This window comes from Hippocampus zosterae, chromosome 4 (genome assembly GCF_025434085.1).
Source record: "Hippocampus zosterae strain Florida chromosome 4, ASM2543408v3, whole genome shotgun sequence".
In the NCBI taxonomy this organism is placed as follows: domain Eukaryota; kingdom Metazoa; phylum Chordata; class Actinopteri; order Syngnathiformes; family Syngnathidae; genus Hippocampus; species Hippocampus zosterae.
The window spans coordinates 23,472,127-23,492,240 of NC_067454.1; the positions used below are offsets into that span (position 1 = coordinate 23,472,127).

Consider the following 20,114-nt stretch of genomic DNA (forward strand, 5'->3'; position numbering starts at 1 on the left):
GAACATTGCCTTTTGTAGTGTTTTTGTTGTGAACATTTAAGCCTCTGCCAAGATCCGCAGCAATGCCACAGAAAAAATTAACATTAACAGGTACAAAAGTCAAAGTAATAGGTTATAATGAATCTATAAATATATACAGTGTATATATATATATATATATATTTTTTTTTTTTTACACAAATAAGAATCAATGTGATGGATGTCACCCTCCCTCGGTGCATATAACATACACGGCCCCAGACGTTACATTTATGTTGAAGTATAGTACCGGAAGTTAATACTTTTACTTTTTAATGTTGCCGGAAGTACTTTTGTAACGAACTCTGCTGTCGCGATATACAGCTCTTTTGTCTTATTTTGCTTTGTTGGGCATACTCCAACTGAACCACTGAGGGTGAGTTAAATCGGATCATAACGTTTGATCTTAAATGATGTTAGTTTGTCAACTCGTATAAAGGTACCAGGCAAAGTCAGCCAGTGGCTTTGGTGCTAACATCGTGGGTAAACTGTGGGCATTTGTTGTGAGGCTAACATGAGTTAACCAGACCCAGTAACTGGCGCAATAATGTTCAGACATTATGAGAACATACTTTTATGATTCTAATCTGGTTGACCATAAAAATACAGTATTTTGTGGTGGCTAAACATTAAAACGGCCATTTTCATTTTACAGGACGATTTGAATCAAAATGTTGCTGCTGGATATTGCTAATTTCTCCATTGTGAGACCAATGAAGGTTTTCTTATCTGATCTTAAATCTACAATGCAGTTTTTACATGGTTTTTGACCAGGGGCGTGTATGTGTAATGAAACCCAATGATGTGTTCAGTGTTGACCTTCCACTTGCAGTCCTCGTTAAACATTGAAGTGTGTATATCTCTAGCTGTCTTCAAAATGATCATCCCAGTGCGGTGCTTCACATGTGGAAAGATCGTGGGTAACAAGTGGGAGATGTACCTTGGCTTGCTCCAGGCCGAGTACACTGAGGGGTAAGAAAAACTAATCTTACGAAAGTTATTCAAAGTTTTATTTTCTTCATAAATATCTATGAAAGAAGTCAGACTTGAATCACCGTTACTTAAATGATATGTGTGTTTAATTCTGTGATATAATTATTTCCATTCAGCTTTGTTAGGAGTTAGTTATAAAGTTGATGAAATCAACCCCTTTCCGTTCTCTCTTCAGTGATGCTCTTGATGCCTTGGGCCTGAAGAGATATTGCTGTCGAAGGATGCTCCTGTCACATGTGGATCTTATTGAGAAGTTGTTAAATTATGCCCCCCTGGAAAAGTAACGGCCCCCTTTAACAAGAGTGTGTTTTTGTTTGGTTCCTTCCCTTTTATTTTGATGCAACAGGAAAACAATGTTACTTTGAACACAATACTTTTGAATTTTTTTCTTTCAATAAAGCTGATAAATGGCACATTGCCGTTTGTGTTGTACTGTATGTCCTGTTGTAGCCATCAAAGAGTACTTGTACGAAAGCAAAGGATAGGCATCAGATTAATAATTATATACATTTTACCACCATTTACCACTGACAAATTCAGTTTGCTGTAAATGTTGCAAAATCAACTTATAATGGTCAAAACTAAAAGGCAATCTTAATATGTTTGTCATCTTAAACTTGTAAAGTGACTCTTACCAAGCTGCTTTTCCATGCTGACATGCTTAAATTTCTCACCAAGAATTGATGGGTTGGATTTTATTTTCCTACAGTTGGCCCGTATGTGTGTATGTTTAGTTTTGAGTCCGCTGAGTTATTTCAATTTACTAATTTATATATTTGAACAAAATGGGGGGGGGGGGGAAATCTTACAAGCCTGACAAACCCATTCAGATGTTTGTGGGATTGTTTTATATTACAAAAGACAACGACGACACTGTGTTAAATACATTTAGAGGTGTCTTGCACATGCAAGGATTCCAATCTGAATGACTATCCACACAGTATTTCCTTTGAACAATTCAAAGGCCCGTTAAGAGCAGAATGAAACAATACAGACTTCTGGAGATACGTACATCTTCAGTCTTTTTACAAGGTTGTGTCGGAGCAAAAGGCTTTATCCTTCGTGCATGTCAACGGGAGTGTAAAAGGAAATCAGCATACTTTTGTAAAAAACAAACAAAAAAATACACACAAAATAAAATAAGGGTAGAGTATTCCGCCCCCTTCAAAATTGTTTCAGCATTATGCATAACATTGTTTTCCTCAAAATTCAACACTCCCCGTTTTTCAAATGAATAAAACTTAATCCAGGTTCTTCCATATCTTGATACATTTGAGTCTCAAAGGCACAATATCAAGCTTTTGACTTGAATAAGCATTTCAGAAACAAACCCAAACAATGGGGTAAGAAGGAACTTTGAGACAAAACCTCTTCAAATTGTTCAGATATACTTGTTCAGCTGCGACACCCTTACGTAGACAGGCAAATCACATTTGGTTAATTATTTGTTTTTGTTTTTTTTAAAAGGTGGACTCTCGTTAAGGCTTACAAATATTTCAAAGTTGACCAAGAAGATGGACCAGAGTTAAATTTCAAGACAAAGCAAATTATCGCAATTCATTGACAATTCAAGTTTCATGAAAAAAGCAAACATTTTCACACTCGGCTTCTGCTTTTTCAAACTGAACACAGTGTTGAAATTATTTTGGTAAGAAAATTAAACCAATTAAGCATAAAAAACAAAACGTAACAATTGAAGGGGTCTAAATACTTTCTGAAAGCAACTGTACAACGCTAATCCTTGGTGGCATTTCATTACATGTTGCAAGTTGCAATTTCAAGTGACATCATGACATAAAATTAAACGCAATTGTTCTGGTGGCAGAATCATCAATAAACCACACAGTCACTGTACAGACGGGGCGTAGCAGTTGGTCATTGTTGGTTTTGATGGCGGTCCAAGTGTGACAGTGGCTCACGAGAATTTGCTGGGTACAATCTTACCAAGTCAGCGATAGCGTTCTCTGTAATCTCTGTGCCTGTCCCGTGAACGCTCCCTGTCCCTCTCTCGACTCCAAGAACGTTCTCTGTGCCTCCGAGATGTTCCAGCACCTTCCCAGCGAGGTGGCGAACTCTCTCTATGGCGCTCCCTTTCCCTTTCCCGCTCTCGATCTCTGTCCCGGTCTCCAGAATGACTGCCACTCCTAGAGAAACCATGTGACATTGAAGAATTAAGAGTGGCTTCTCTATGTTTGGTTCACTGAAAATCAACTCCGGTGTAATCACTGTCACGACCAACGGTGCAGTTCATATGTCCAAGGGCGAACGCTATGATCCGACTTTCCGAACTTAATGCATCAAACAAGCAAATCAGAACCACTTTAAGCCTTAGTCTGCTTGCTTTTGAGGAATTCAAGGAATTTTATCATCACACCAACAAACATTTTCCACATGATATGGTATAAAACAGCAGTCCCCAAGCCCCCGGGCCGCAGACCGGTACCAGTCCGTGCGTCATTTGTTACCAGGCCACAAAGAAAGAAAAAAAAAATTACATTACTGCCGTTTCATTTATTTTGGAATCTGAAATATGTTTTATTTTGACAAATGACCAGATTCTCTTTTTACATCCGTCTCGATTATGTCACTCTTGACACAGGTCAAGGCGCACTTCTGAGTGAGGTGACAGGTTACCGCTAAAATGAAACCCACGAGCTAGTAAATTGAGTAAAAACAAACATCTTTGGGAAAGGCCCATCTCGGAGATAGAAGAGGAGCCTATGATTTTTCAAGAAAAAGAAGCCTACATTTCATCGACAGTATCAAGAGTCCTACCTAAAATATGGCTTTATTTCAGCGGGAGATTGCCATGCACCAAGCCCACTCTGCATAATATGCGGTGATGATGAGTCGTTTTTCATGCACTTTGTATTTGAGGTGTATCTTATTTTGAAGGCAAATTTCAACATTACCGTGGCGATCAGAGAGTGTTGCGGCCAGATAGGACGTTCCTCGTGTCATGATTCACATTTATTATTATGTTTAGAAAATACCACAGTTTTCATGCAGATCACATCATTATATTTTGTTGTATTTATCTGGCACAGCTTAAGGGCCGCTCCCTGAAAATATTGTCTGACATTAAACTCGTTCCTGGGGCAAAAAAGGTTGGGAACCGCTGGTAAAAAATACAATACCCAGGTTATCCTGCAGAGTCCCAAGATTTGTGAAAACAAAAACTGAACAAGAAAATATGATTATATATTATATATATATATATATATATATATATATATATATATATATATATATATGTTTTTTAAATTCTTGTTACCAAACCCGACATGACAGTAACTGGTTTTAGTCATAACGGCCCTCCAAGGGAAACGGGTGCCAAAATGTATCCCTGGACAAAAATGAGTTTAACACGCCTCAGATACAGTGCCCTCCATAAGTATTGGCACCCCTGGTTGAGATGTGTTTTTTAGCTTCCAATTATTTTATTTTTTTTCTAAATAATATGGGACCTTAATGGAAAAAAAGAGAAAAATCCAACCTTCAATACAAGTGCATTTATTCAGTGGGGAAAAAATCCCACATAAAGAAATAATTATTTGACATCAAATAATGTGTGTCACAATTATTAGCACCCCTGGTGTTAATATTTTGTACAACCCCCTTTTGCCAACAAAACAGCACCTAATCTTCTCCTATAATGTTTCACAAGATGGGAAAAGACAGAAAGAGGGATCTTCAGCCATTCCTCTTTGCAGAATCTCTCTAAATCATCCAGAGACCTGGGTCCTCTCCTCTGTACTCTCCTCTTCAGCTCACCCCACAGGTTCTCAATGGGGTTGAGGTCAGGGGACTGAGATGGCCATGGGAGGAGCTTGATTTTGTGTCTGGTGAACCATTTCTGTGTAGATTTGGCCATATGTTTAGGGTCATTGTCTTGCTGAAAGACCCAGTGACGACCCAGCTTCAGCTTTCGGGCAGAGGGCAACAGATTTTGATTTAAAATGTCCTGGTATTTCAAAGCATTCATGATGCCATGCACCCTAACAAGGTTCCCAGGGCCTTTGGAAGCGAAACAGCCCCACAGCATCACTGACCCACCCCCATACTTCACAGTGGGTATGAGGTGCTTTTCAGCATGCGCATCTTTCGTGGTACGCCAGACCCACTTAGAGTGTTTGTTGCCAAAAAGCTCAATCTTGGTCTCATCTGACCAAAGCACACGGTCCCAGTTGAAGCCCCAATACCGCTTGGCGAACTCCAGACGCTTGCGTTTATGATTGTGAGTGAGGAAAGGTTTTCTCCGTGCATGCCTCCCAAACAGCTTGTTGGCGTGTAGACAGCGCCTGATGGTTGATTTGGAGACTTTGTGACCCCAGGATGCTACCATTTGTTGTAATTCTGTAACAGTGAGCTTTGGAGATCTTTTGATTTCTCTTACCATCCTCCTCACTGTGCGTGGTGGCAAAATAAACTTGGCTCCTCGTCCAGGCTTGTTTACCACTGTTCCAGTTGTTTTGAACTTCTTAATTATTCCTCTCACAGTGGATATGGGCAGCTGCAGTTGAGTGGCAATCTTCTTGTAGCCTCTGCCTGACCTGTGAAGGTCGACGCACATCTGCCTCACTTGTATGCTGTGTTCCTTTGTCTTTCCCATGTTTAAGAGTGGATAAGAGAAATGGCCTCGGTGTCACGTCATATTTATACCCCAGGGAGACAGGAAGTGATGAATTACTAATTAAATGTTCCTACATACTCTGGTAAACTTTGTAAACTACTGTAGAAATGACAGAAATGCTTCAATTATATTTATTTCCTGGGAATTGTTAAGGGTGCCAATAATTGTGGAACAGGTGATTTGATGTCAAATAATTATTTCTTTATGTGGGATTTTTTCCCCACTGAATAAATGCACTTGTATTGAAGGTTGGATTTTTCTCTTTTTTTCCATTAAGGTCCCATATTATTTAGAAAAAAAATAAAATAATTGGAAGCTAAAAAACACATCTCAACCAGGGGTGCCAATAATTATGGAGGGCACTGTATGTCGATATTTAAAAAGATCATTGGTTTAATCTCCATTTTAAGTAATCAAAACCACTAGTGCTATCGGTATTGGTGAGTCCTCAAGAGTTGAGTACCGTATTTTCACGACTATAAGGCGCCATTTAAAGACTTAAATTTTCTCCAAAATGGACAGGACGCCTTATGATGCGGAGCGTCTTGTGTATGCGCTGAGTTCCAAAACCTGACTGACAGCCGACACATGTTTATATCAGGGACGTGCGGTCAGGGGAGGCAGGTGAGGCAGAGCCGCACCTCTGAACGCGCATTGCATTGCGCAATCATCACAAACTGGGTTGATACTTGCAACTGGCACGTGCTGCTTGCCGTACATCTGCAATATAAAATTTGCAGATACATTTATTTGATCTGCTTTTCCTAGGTCTGACTAATGTTTTTAAACCATTAAAGTTTAATGTTTTTTGTGACATATTTAGATTTGCTGATGGGAAATAAAACCGCAGTAAAGTCATAGGTTGCGGCAGATCGTTCTCTGCCGCAATTAAGAGGGCGTACACGTGAGCAAACGGGTACATTGCGCAGTTCTTCTGCGCAGAGGCGCCAGGCGAGTCAAGTGCGATCCTTTTTTAAATTTGCTATGTCGGACAGCCAAAATGGAAGAAAAGGATTATATATTGAAGCTTAAAAACTTCTCAAAACTGGACTTTCAGTCAAAAGTGGATGCGATTAACACATGTAGACCAACGCCGGAGCGAAAAGTTTTGCTTCAAACTACGGGACAGCCCGGACAACTTTTCAAACGGAGTGGTACAGCCGAAAACAACGGTGATGTGGCTGTCCTTCGAAAACCCGTCTTTACCGTTTTCCCTGCCTGTTGTTCTCAACTTGTGACAATGTCTGGACTAACACGGGATATTGTGAGATGAAAAGCGCAAGGATCGACTTGGCATTGAACGAACAGTGGAGGCTCAACGTTAGCATCCGCAATGCCAAGGTAAGGGAAAACCCGAGAGATTGTGAAAGACCTCATTCACGCAATCTGCTTTTTCGCTAAACGGGAGTTGGCACTTCGTGGTCACGACGAGAGGGCAAGCTCTTTTAAACGTGGCGATTGTAGAACTATCACATGCTTTTGCTGAGAAAGATGAGAGGTTAGCTAGACATTTGGACTCATCCACTGTGTTTTCTGGCTTGTCCAATAGAATACAGAACGATATAATTGAAGCTTTCGGTGATGTGATAATAAATGATCTAAAAAGGGAGATCAATGCTGCCCCATTTGTTGCCATAGAGTTGGACGAGACTACGGATATCACAAACAAAGCACAGATCTCTGTTATTTTGCACTATGTAGCCAAAAGTGAAGTGGACTGTGGTGATGGAAGCATTTTTAGGATTTGATGACGTAAGTGATGATAGGCGAGCCCCTGCTGTAGCTGCGTACGTCTTGGAAGTGTTGGAGAAAACAGCCGTGTTAAAAAACTATTAGCGCAAACATATGATCCCGATCGCTGGGACAATGATACTCAAGTGATGGTCACTGGATATGATCGATGGCTGTCAAAAGCATCGACATGCTTTTGAATGATGGCATATGAGGGCATTTTCAGTGAAACTGATGAACTTTTTAGAGTGCTGCAAAACAAAGTCATGGACATTGGATATTGTTGTGCGCGAACCCACGACACCATCGGAGTTGTTGAACGCATGAGACGGGACTTCAACACACTGTATGAGCGATTGATCAGAAATGCAGCACACTTGGCCGAAACGACAGTGGAAGAAATCAGTCGATCAGACATGAGAGAAAACAAATGTTCCACAAGATTATGGACAACATCAGTGTTCAGATGAAAGCTAGGTTTGATCATTTTGTGAGCGAGCTTTCCTCTGTTTGGTCGACTGTACAAAATTTAATGATATGTCACAATATTGATGACACCAAACTGCAGAGCCTGTCAAAATCTTATAACAATAGATTAGTCTAAGAAAAATACAATAGAATATTGAACCCCGGAGAAGCAAATTTTGGATATGAAATAAGTAGTAGCCAATTGAATAAGCTACTGTTTTTGGTTGATATATTTGTAAATCTGACACTAAAGGAGTCGGTGCCTCACCAACCATGAACCTCACCGCACGCCACTGGTTTATATAGAGAAAAGGCGGAAGTGACTGTGGACAGGCATGCGGCAAAGAAGTCGGCCAATCAGTGAAGGGTGGGCGTGTATATATACATATATGGAGAGAGAGAGAGAGAGAGAGAGAGAGAGAAGGCAGACGTGAGAGAGGACAGGCATGCGGGGGAGAAGTCCGCCAATGAGTGAAGGGTGGGCGTGTAAGTGGACGCTAAAGGGACGCCCCAAGCAGGTACCAACACCTTTATAGAGTGTGGCAATGTGCATTGTTGCAAAACAACTTCGGTTTTGGTTTCTAAGAACCCCCGAAAATAAATTCTACAAAGAGACACGCCTACGAAGCTCAGTTCAAACTCCAAGCCATCGGTTATGCTTTTGGCATGCGTGCCCATCTCACAGCAGCGGTGAAAAACCAAGTCAAGCAAATGAACTCTGAGCTTGCCGTTATTCCCGGAGGCTTGACGAAAGAACTCCAACCGCTGAACATCGGCATCAACCGGGCGTTCAAAGTAAAGTTGCGAACGGCATGGGAACAATGGATGATCGATGGCAAACACAACTTTACAAAGAGTGAGAGGCAGCGCTTGGCGAGTTACGCCACAATACGCAACAACGAGAGGGAACACGGCGTTTTTGATGGATTACGGTACTTGCACAATTGTTCAATTCATTCTACACACACGCGCGCTGCCACCATGTTTCGGTCTGTTCTTTACTTTCAAATGCGGGAAAGCTTCACACGAGAGAAATGTTGACTTTGCTGTTGTTGCTCCTTCTTTCCGATCAGCAATGCATAGCAACTCACACTTTAGCATGTGATGCGTTCAATGACAACTGGGATGTGCAGTCCTCTGCTTCTGATACAGAGGATGAGGACTTTGATGGATTTCTGGGTGATGATTGATCGATAAACGTGAGAACATTGTACGATGGCTAAATAAAATACAACAGAACTCGGTTTTGCTTCTGTTGCCTTTTTAAAAATGTGTTTTTAGCTTGTATCTGTATGTCTTGGCATGCTACCGTATGCTTCAAGCTAACGTGTTTTTAGCGTGCGCGCATGCATGCCGTATGTTTAAGCTGGCGTATGTTTTACCACTTTAAAACTGCGCCCAATGATACAGTGCGTGTGGTCTATGTGTAAAATACAGAAATAGCACCCATTAATGAGACTGCGCCCAACCATACGGTGCGCCGAATGGTCGTGAAAATACGGTACTCATAGCGGTAGCAAATTACTATCCAACATCCCGAATTTTTAAAGTTATTTGTTTTTGGTGACTTTGCCCCAAGACTGTATGCAGTTTCAATGCATGGAATGAAGCTTGCCAATGTGAGCACACCTGTAGCCACAGTTTCCCTGGATGGACACCAGGCAGTCTTTGAGGGAGGTGACGAGGGCTTGGCAGCGCTCATCCCTGTACACACTGGATTGCTTGATGATGGCAATGGCCGTGAGCAGCGTTTCCATAGCCACTCTCTGGTCTCCTGTAATTACAAACATTTGTGCAGCCAAGAGTGTTGAAAATGAATATGCAGCAGAGAGGCGAAATTATGTGACGCACACATATTTAGTTCAGACGGATGGGAAATCCCACATAGTTGAGTTTTATCGGTGAGTCACCAACAACTAGTTTGAGTACTAATGTCATACTACGGTACCCCAAGATTCATACATGCATCAAGATGGCATTCTTTTACTTCTGAAATAATGAATCTCCAATTTTCAGCACAACACAATGGGATCAGGTGCACTTACCAGCAGTTGCACCTGTCACAGCCTTGGTAATGGCGCTGCTAGCTACAGCTCTATTTCTGTTAAACAGGTCTTCATAATCTCTCTCCCCCCTGAAAAGATAGTTTTACGCCGGCAGATGGAGATATTGTCTGGTTGATCAATGAATAATGCAAATTATTTCATAGCTATAGTAATGAATTCTGATTGGAAGAAGACTGAAATTGTACACATCCTCACTTTTGGTGACCATAAGCATGACTTCTGTGTCTGTCTTGTGCTGGGGTGAAGTAAGCTGGATTGATATGCAGACTTGGAGGGGGCTGGGTCGGCGCATTGAAAGGTGGAGGGGGAAAAAGATGTGGTGGAGGGATGTTGAGTGGCAGAGGTGGGAAGGGAGGGGGTGGCTGGCTGGGGAAAGGGCTGGAATGTGGGGGAAAGACATTTCCGACTGGATGTGATGGAAATTGAGCGGGTGTACTGGGAGGATTGGTATCCCAAGAAAATGCCGAGGTGATCTGCGAATCGGTGTCTTTGGAATGACTGCGCATTGGAAATCCTGTGAAGAACATTTTTTGATGAGTCAAGGGCACATTTGCAACACGATCAATGTGGCTAATGTGTGAAATTGGTGGTACTCACGTTTATTAGCGACATTCTCAAACACACTGAAGTTCTGATAAGTGGCAAAACGGCAATCTATGTTTTCCCCATCCAGAGTACATTGGGGAATTTTCTCCAACAATGTTTTTAATGAATTTTCAGAAGTCACCACCACCTTTGCATAGCTGTAGTAAAGACATGAATATGTGCATTAACATCAACCCTACATCATGTTCCTAACCAATATCAGCATTCAGTTGATAATTGAGGCTTTTTAACATTTTTAAAGAAAAGAAAAAAAAAATCACCTACCCTCTTGATTGGCCATTTGCTTTATTCTCTGCAAATTTGATTTCATCAATATCCCTTACCCCCAATTTCTGGGCCAAGTGTAGGAGGTCTTTGTCAGATATCCACTGAAGGGTCATAATATGAGGGGATGAGAAGGACATGGGTAATGATTACCTTACAAGCAGGGGTCTTCTAAATCAGTCAGCGGTCAAACGTCGGTGTGTGTGTGTGTGTGTGTATGTATATATGTACATACATTATATATATATATACAGGTTCATGCAAAATAATCTGACACATTTGTAGGTTAAATAAAAGGCAAATAAAGTAAAGAAACAAAAAAGTGTTTTATTTTCAAAAAGTACAATGTTTTTTTACAATTTCTTTTCATATAATGCCATTTTGCTTTGTTTCTTTATAACGGCATTGTTTTACGTTTCTTTTTCAGTTGCTGCCATGTATTGGACTGGTGAGCATCGCGCTTTCATTGTGGAAACGTTTATCAATCTGTAAGTGCAACACAACTTGCGTTCTGTTTGCACTTCAATCTTGGTAGACATGATCCTGTACCAGCTTGAAACGCGCTCTTGTTATGGGTTATCAACTTCAGAGCTACTGGATCTGCATTGAAACTAAAAAGTCAACCGGCCGACCTCGCACCGCCAGAACACCATTTAATTTTTAAAACATAATGAAACAGAACGGCATTATTGTATATGTACATTTCAAAAAAAAAAAAACGTTTTTGTTTCGTTATTTGCCGTTTATCTAACCTACAAATGTGTCGGATCACTTTGCCTGACCCCGTGTGTGTGTGTGTGTGTGTTAGAGGTAAGATCGGGCCTAAAAAATCCGGCCCGCGGGTATTAAAGCCCGACCTGACCCGAGCCCAACCAATTAACTTGATTTGAAGGCCCGAGCCCGAAGCAAACCCTAAATTTCATATTTTATTTGTGAGCAAGAGGGAGGAGGAGGGGTGATTTATGATAATGATTTACGAAATGCACAAAGGAGTGGCACCCAAATTTCTTTGGATGTAATACAATGACAATAAAGGCGATTCTGATAATAAATTAAAGCCTGTCTTTTGTCACGAAATCCAAGTTAAACAAGACTGTATAAAAATTTACATATTTTATATTTCTGTTTCTGCAGATGGTACATTAACTGACAATTTTCCATCATTGCCGGATTTTTTTTAACAGTTGATGGGAAAAATGTAAGTCTGTCCGTCATGTTGACAGGTTGAAAATTGAGCCATAAACCACAGTAGCAGTACGTCCTTAAGAATCTAGTGTGGCACTTTAAGAGAGAGAAGCAGATAGACAAAGAAGAACAATGACAGGTGGATAATAGACAGAGACAGGAAGGAGTTCTTTGAATTGTCATTGCAAGAGAGTTTAGTACAGTACGTGTTGTGATGACTTCTGTTTTTTTGGCCACAGTCTGTCGTGGCCAAAACTATTCATGGCCTTGAAACGCCTCAGCGCACTAAACATATTTATTTTAAAAAAGTCAGCGAGAGAGAAGCCCGACCCGAAGCAATGATTGACATTTTAGGCCCGGGTCGGGCTCGGGCTTAAGATCTTACCTCTAGTGTGTGAGTGTGTGTCACACTTTAAAATGTGTAACTTCGATTCAACAGTATAATACATTGGCCTCTTTGTCTTAATTAATATGCTCTATGTATGATGTACAACTCACCCAGGAGAAATTCCCAATATACAATGAGAATCTTCGTGGCTGGTTTGTTTCTTTTTCATCTGCTTTCACCGTGGCCACATTATCTTCCACTTTCGTTGGCGTTGTCCCGCCAGCATCTGAATTCAAAGTGTTTTTCTTATCTTGATCAACTGAGCCAGAAAGTACAGCATCATCGAAGAGGTCATTTGCCTCATCGATTCTGTCCAAATCCTGTGGTGAGATTAAAGAACTGAGCGCATCTTTGACATTTCATTCTGTGCAGTGTCAACTCAGCAAAACTACACTCTTGAGCAACATTTGTACTACATACCATTGCTGAGGGAATCATCATATTTGAAGAAATTCTTGCAAGGTAAATAATGAATACAGTAATAAAGAAAAAATAAAACATGAACTTTAGCATATTCGTGAACATGGGAATATGAAGTGACGATACAAGACAACAAAAAGAGAACAAGACTACAAATTAAGATGTTTTTGACACAGAGAAAAGTTCATGCAGCCCAAAATCGCTGCCGTAGTCACTGCTTTCGCAGTAAACCAAGAAAAGGCTCACCTCGTCCTTTGGATTCAGGTCACAGTACAAGTCTGCGGTCGCCGTTTTGGATTCACTCGGTCCGGCGGCAGCCATCACGAGGGCCAGGAATCATTCAAAGAATGACGATGACCGTGATGCTGTTTCTAATTTTGTTTCTTCAGATGGGGAGTTTCGATATGCACATTTATGCTAGGTGCAGCATCAACGAAAAGCGGCACGTGATGCTGGACCAGATTTATACTTTTGTTGACGTCGAACATAAGCTAACGTTAGCAAACGTTAGGACCAGATATATAACAAACAATGTGCATTTGCATCAAAGCATAGCACGACAGAACGATGTCTTGTAAAATCAAATTTAATGTCAACAAAGCACACGTCTTCCCACGGATTATTTATATTGATACAGTTTCGCATTGGGCCACTGACACTAGCGTTGCTAACGTACTTGCCTGATCATGTGTACCTGCTAAATGCAACCGGCTTGCAACATAAGAAATATTGGTTCCTACTCCTTGATCGAATGTGGATGTGTGAGAGGATACAGTAGTTAGCTATTATACACGTCTGAACGGTTCTGGTTACAAATGCGCTTGTGCACAAACAGCTTTGCTACTTGTACGGTGACTTTGTAAGGAGAACTGTTTTGAGACAAACGCAACTATTATATCACCCACAATGCGTCACGTGCCTAGCGTGGACCAATCACACGGTGTTTGACGTCAGGGGGCGTTTATTGCTTCTGACGTTTTGCGACTTAGCTACAGAGGTTAAGGTCGCTGCGCAGCCAAATGTTGTCCTCCGTTATTGCGAAAAGAGTGAGTTATGTATTTATTTATTTTTGAAGTAATTCTTTTTCGTGATTTGCAATTTATTATTTTTGGGCGAGAGTAATTTGAATCGACATATTGTACTGTCTGTAATCTTAACCCTCGGAGTATTTTTCTGACTGTATTATTGTCCATTATATAAGTGGAGTATTTCATCAACTTATTCAGATTGACTGTATTATTGTCCATTATATAAGTGGAGTATTTCATCAACTTATTCAGATTTTTATATATTGCACTAACATCTGTCTTGTGTAGAGCTAGGATAATTGTACAACAGTCAAGTTGTTGTACAACAGACACGCAAGAGATATGCAACTCCTCCGCCGTGTTCTGTAATTGACATTTGTATTCTCAAACAGGAAGACAAAAATCATATTGTTTTCCCACTTACTTGCCACCAAATGTACCACCTGTGTGTCTAAACCAAACGAACTTTAGTGCCATATCACACCACTATATTTGCGTCGCAAGTGGGAGCATCATGATGTGTAATACCGCATACGTTTGGAAAAGACAGAAGTCTTATGTTGCGTATCTCTGCTGCATGCGCTCATTTTTTTACCACTTTTTGACCAATTGGCTGTTGCCACTATAATATGCGTTGTTGGTCTGAACCATTTACATCCGAAGAGGTACACAAATATTCTAGAATCTCCTTTGAGCCAGGTCGATATATTTCATGACGCCTTGTTGACCGGCTCACCTTGCAAAGTTATTAACCTGCCCGAGCGAGAGACCACAATTTAGTACTTGTCTGAAGACGGTGGATTTATTTGTTTAACAGTGGCGTGAATGGCTTTTCGACTCCCGAACAGGTTTCAAGATGTTTACTGCCAGTGCCCAATGCTATTAAAACGACACAGATAAAGACTGACATTCAATGATTTTGGCTCATTTCTTCATTCTTAGATTCATAATTGTAGCATTGATAAAACATACTTCGATCCATCACCCCCAAAAAACTAATGTTCCATCTCTAGTTTGACTGTAGTTCGTGAAAATTCCAAGTTCTACTTAGAAAAAAAACATGATTATAGAAATGTAAAATGTTTGGCTGAGGAGTTTAAGATTTAATTAAATTTGATATTCTTGTGGTTTTGTACCAGCTGATGACAGGGATCTGCCAGACAGCATGGAGACCTGTGGTCACTGGTCTGGTCCCGACCTGTTGTTATCGTGGCGATGCACCTGATGATACCAGGACTGACCTGATTGAAATACCGTTGCCCCCCTGGGAGGACAAGCCTGGAGAGCCCATTGACATCAAGAGACGGCGCCTGCTGTACGAGAGCCGTAAAAGGGGCATGTTGGAGAACTGCATACTGCTCAGGTTATTAAAGAATCCACCCATACACTCCCTGTACCTCTCGAGCAGGGTATCAGGTGTGCTGGAGCCGATCCCAGCTGTCTTTTGGCTGAGAGTAACTGGGTGCAAACCTCAACAGTTTGGCCAAAGTCACAGGGCACAAATAGAAAAAAAACAACAACAAGCTTTTGCACTCACATTTATAGCTATGGATCATTTACAGTCTTCAATCAACCGACCGATCATGTTTTTGAAATGTGGGAGGAAAGCAGAGTACCTGGATAAAACCCACACGGGCACAGGAAGGACAGGCAATCTCCACACCGGAGGGCCGAAGCTCGGATTTCCACAATATCTGCATTGTGAGGCGGGTGTGTTTATCTGTCATCCAATGTGCTGCCCTAAAAAAATGTAGTCATTTATTAAGTTGCTTTACACCACACACTAGTTATATACATCTAAAGGCCAAATGAATACTGTATGTCCACCTCCATGATTTAGCCCCGCACATAAATTCATACTTTACAAATATGACAAAGCTCAGTTTAGAATGGTGACTGTCGGAGAGGTAACAATTCAACAATATTCATGCAGAGCTTTGGAGCTCAATAAAAACACGTCCTTATCAGATGCAGTGCAAATTGCCAATCCAATTTCAGCATTGTTGGTACACACAGTTTATTCCATCCGACATTGTGCAGGTGGTCAAACGTTGTGGCCTGTGTCTTTAAATCAGAGGTGGGCAATTCCGGTCCTCCAGGGCCTCTGTCCTATATGTCTCCCTGCTCCAACACACTGATTCAAACGAGCAGCTCATCAGCAAGATGTGCAGAAGATGAATAACGATTCTGATCATTTGAATCAGTTGTGTTGGAACAGGGAAGACCTATCAAACATCCAGGATACCAGCCGTCGAGGGAACTGTGCCAACTGATGTGTATAAATGTAGTGCATGTTTTCAAACGTTTTCTCTTTGGCTAATGATTTTCCCCCCCGCCTCTCTGTAGCCTTTTTGCCAAGCGATACTTGAATACGATGAGTGAGATCCAGCTGCAGCAGTATGACAGAATAATCAATGAACCCAGCAATGACTGGGACATCTACTACTGGGCAACAGGTGAAAGAATTGTTTCATTGCAGTATTTCTTTCCAAAGATGCGATAATTTATGAGCTTATAATGCTACGAACACCCACAATTGAAGCCTTTTTTGGGGGAGTTTGAATATTCTGCTATCCCTGTATAGGCTTTTGTGGGAGTACGATTGGACGTCTTGATTTTACCATTGAAGTATTGTCTTTTTCTGGGATAATTATACCTCATGAAAAAATGCTGTATTTTTGTTTTATAAAAGTTGTGTATGCACATTTTTTTCTGTGATTAAAGTATTTGACAGAATATGGGGCGTTATTACAAGGAGTTGTGCTGAATGAAGCGCAATATGTTACCTGCATAACGACCAGTAATGTACTCAATCTCCATTCATCCGTCGGTTTTCTGGCATACGTTTCCGCATTATGGTCACGGATGACTTCGAGCGAGAGGCAGAATACGCCCTGAACTGGTCACCAATCAATCACACTGACATTCACGCCTACCGATTAAGCCTGAATACCCAGAGGAAATCCACATAAGCACGAAGAGAATATACATACTCCAAACAGGAAAGCAGGAGGCCATATTCAAACCTTGAATTTTAAAATTGTGAGGCGGTGGTGCTAACCATTTGTCCATAGTGCCTCTGTAGGAAATCTTGTCAAATCATAATTTGTTATACGGTCGTTGTCAAAAGAATGAATTATAGTCATCAGTATTTGGGCACACCGACATCACTAAACTTTGCTACTTGCCTCAGACGGATGTAGCTGTGTTGATTTGAAGCTCTTGTTTAAGTATCACTGTATGACTCTTTTTTTTCCCCTCAAAAATGTGCATCTTTATTCCAATTACAATACAATTTGAATCTTGAAAATATATGCCTGATTATCAGAAGATTATGAGTTCATTATTTGTTGTTGTAATATTGTAATATCCCCTCACTTTCTGTTTTGCTTGCAGAGGCTCAGCCCACACCAGACATTTACCAAGGAGAGGTCATGGAGATGCTAAAGGAGTTCACAAAGAATCGCAATCAGGAGCAGAGGTTGGATGCCCCCAGTTTGGAATACCTAGAAAAAGAAGGTTAACGTGGATGAGCAATCAGACAGTTGTGTTCAATTTATTGTGGGCCACAATACAGTGATAACATTTTATTCTTGTTATAGAAGTGCATTGCTGATAAAGCATCACTATGTGAGATACATTTTGTTAAGATGGATTTAAGTTATGATCCTAGGCAGCACAACATTCATTTTGCCTAGGATTGAAACAATCTTGTTTTTTGTGCTGCAGTTATGATGTGACCATCACAAGAATGTTATTTCATCAATATTGATCATCTCTTGTTTTTTTTCCATGACCATTTTCCAGTTTGCAAGAGGTGTAGCAAAGGAACCTTGAATTATGGTAACGGCTGAGTTCATTACCTAATATATTTTGCGCGCTTGCAGTGTCACTTTATATTCAGCAGATGGCGACAAGTTACGATCGAGTACAACCGATGGGGATGTGATGCAAATGGCTACAGTTATATAAATAGATAATATGGACACATACATTTATGTAAACCATATCCATCTTCCATATGCCTTCAAGTGAAGCTGGCAATTATGAATTATCCGAAGCACCCATATTTTATTTATCTGGATGAACATCTTCAAAGTTATTACACGAGCTATGGTGCTCATATGGGTCATTATGAGGCACTATGCCTCTGGGTTTCAGAGAGAATTGGCCAATCTTTTTATTGCATCCTAAGCACCACTGAAATTGTCTTTGCTTTTAAAGCTCATCAATGTTTGCTCTGAGGCATTTAAATATGACTCCACGCTCTCATCCCTTCATTGTAATCCTCAACTGCAGACGAGAGGAGAAGAGCCCTCTGGCCAGATGTGCGCAGATTATTAAATTAGATCAAGCCTTCCTGTGACCGCAGGTCAAATTAAAACGTTTGCATACATCAGACAAAGTGTTTTAATACAATACAAAAACCAGCACATGCTGACCACAATTTGTATGAACAATGTCTTAAAATAAATCGGAATGTTTATTCTGCTGAGGACATTTGTCAGCCCATGTGTGTGAGGTTTCAGAAGATTTTTTTTTGGACACTGTCACTTAATACTGTAACAGGTCTAACTGTTTCAATTCACGATTCATGCAAATAATAGGCCAGGGGAAGTGTCAAATGGTTGAAAGGTCTTCTATCCGAACTTGAAATTGCTGGTGTTGAAAAAGTGGTTTAAAAAATGCTTATACAATTGGCCACATAGCACAATTGCCTAAAAAACACTACAACAATGATCATAATTCAACTAGCAAACAAGTTCAAGTTCTGACGGATGTGATGAATCATCTTCACACAGACAATTACCTTCACTTTGGCTTGCGGCCATTTTAAATGGCTTCACAACAACATCACTGTATTATTCAAATTGGATCTTGTAACTCAAAGTCCACCACTAGTTTTTCATCAACACTGGGCTCCACTGTGTTCATCATGTCAATTTATTCCAAAATTATTGATCATAGATGATGTATACCGAATAGTATCCTGGACATCAATGTTTCATGATCAATCTGCCGCTCCAACAAACGTACACACGTTTGTTGGAGCAGCTCACATTCACAAGTCCTTGAGTCATGCAGTGTCCTTCACTCCGACATCTCTTCTGAATGCATTTCTATTGCGCGCGGCTGTCCGAAGCTGAACATGCACATACAGACACAATGGTTGGCGATGTTGCTTAAAACCACAAGATTATGAATTTTGCCACATATATGAGTTATAGTGAGGATAAAAAGCATACGAGTACACAGACCTCGAGAAAAATACCAAAAATATGGAATTTATGCTCAAAAGGCTTTCAGTACTGTTAGGTCACATTGAGTGTTTGTGCATGTGTGTAAACAGAAGTCATTCATAATGCTGAAACGTCTTTGACAAAACATGTTTTCTGAAAGAATTTAAATTATGTCACTTGTGGAACCCACCGATGCTGGGACGAAAAATAAAATCCCTGCAGCTCTGAGACATGTTTGGAGTGTACATTTACCATTTTCCCACGCACACCCACTGTACCTATCTGTGGCCCAGCTTTGCTGTCATCCTCCACCGCTGCTTCCTGTGTGACGTGACAGCTCCGCGGTTGATCCTCAGCTGTGTCGCCACACTCTGCTCACCAGGAATTTCAATACTTCATTCTGCTGCTCCATTTATCCCTCCGCCTCCCACATCCCCAGCATTCAGCTATGCGCAGGCAGGAGAACTGCTCACTGGTGTGTCACCTCAGTTTTGTGGTTGGATGCTTTGGATAAAAGCCCATGTTTGACTTAATCTCCTTCACAACAATACACTGAGCTGTAGTCCAGTGTGAACGGAACAGACAAAATACCAGTGGTGTGCTTTCTCTGCTGGCCGAGACATCATCAAAAGAACGGACCTGTATTTTTTTTAATAATAAATAACCTGTACACGAATAAAATGAGGCGGCCCGGTAGACCTGTGGTTAGCACGTCGACTTCACAGTGCAGAGGTACCCGGTTAGATTCCAGCTCCGGCCTCCCTGTGTGGAGTTTGTATGTTCTCCCCGGGTCTGCGTGGATTTTCTCCGGGTACTCTGGTTTCCTCCCACATTCTAAAAACATGCGTGGCCGGCTGATTGAACACTCTAAATTGTCCCTTGGTGTGAATGTGAGCGTGGATGGTTGTTCGTCTCTATGTGCCCTGCGATTGGCTGGCTACCGATTCAGGGTTTCCCCCTTCTACTGCCCAAAAACAGCTGGGATAGGCTCCTGCACCCCCCGGGACCTTGGTGAGGATCAAGCGGTTGGGAAAATGGATGGATGGATTAATAAAATCAGTTCAGATTGTCTTG

At 41.1% G+C, this 20,114-nt stretch overlaps 3 protein-coding genes and 1 long non-coding RNA gene across 5 annotated transcripts; 2 read left to right on the forward strand and 2 right to left on the reverse strand.

Moving 5' to 3' along the window:
- Window positions 1–248: 248 nt before the first annotated feature.
- On the forward strand, window positions 249–1,424 carry polr2l (RNA polymerase II, I and III subunit L). Its single transcript, XM_052063396.1, has 3 exons — window positions 249–394; window positions 885–990; window positions 1,187–1,424. Exons 2-3 carry the CDS (start codon window positions 896–898, stop codon window positions 1,293–1,295), a joined length of 204 nt encoding a protein of 67 aa, XP_051919356.1. The 5' UTR covers window positions 249–394; window positions 885–895; the 3' UTR covers window positions 1,296–1,424.
- A 412-nt stretch (window positions 1,425–1,836) lies between these two features.
- On the reverse strand, window positions 1,837–13,620 carry LOC127599327 (cleavage and polyadenylation specificity factor subunit 7-like). The gene is made up of 8 exons (XM_052063227.1): window positions 13,019–13,620; window positions 12,463–12,672; window positions 10,780–10,883; window positions 10,507–10,652; window positions 10,105–10,423; window positions 9,889–9,977; window positions 9,473–9,617; window positions 1,837–3,155 (listed from the first exon to the last, which is right to left on the reverse strand). The coding sequence occupies exons 1-8, from the start codon at window positions 13,091–13,093 to the stop codon at window positions 2,960–2,962; spliced, it is 1,284 nt and encodes a 427-aa protein (XP_051919187.1). The 5' UTR covers window positions 13,094–13,620; the 3' UTR covers window positions 1,837–2,959.
- Window positions 8,229–8,714, reverse strand: LOC127599439 (uncharacterized). The gene is made up of 2 exons (XR_007962108.1): window positions 8,685–8,714; window positions 8,229–8,424 (listed from the first exon to the last, which is right to left on the reverse strand). It is a non-coding gene; the product is annotated as an uncharacterized LOC127599439 (long non-coding RNA).
- Window positions 13,621–13,660: 40 nt separating the features above from the next.
- On the forward strand, window positions 13,661–17,572 carry sdhaf2 (succinate dehydrogenase complex assembly factor 2). 2 transcript variants are annotated; one of them, XM_052063382.1, is made up of 4 exons: window positions 13,661–13,818; window positions 14,940–15,163; window positions 16,147–16,256; window positions 17,197–17,572. In XM_052063382.1, the coding sequence occupies exons 1-4, from the start codon at window positions 13,792–13,794 to the stop codon at window positions 17,322–17,324; spliced, it is 489 nt and encodes a 162-aa protein (XP_051919342.1). In that variant the 5' UTR covers window positions 13,661–13,791; the 3' UTR covers window positions 17,325–17,572. The 2 variants fall into 2 exon arrangements, with proteins under 2 accessions (XP_051919342.1, XP_051919341.1); XM_052063381.1 differs by having other exon boundaries at window positions 13,697–13,827.
- Window positions 17,573–20,114: the final 2,542 nt, after the last annotated feature.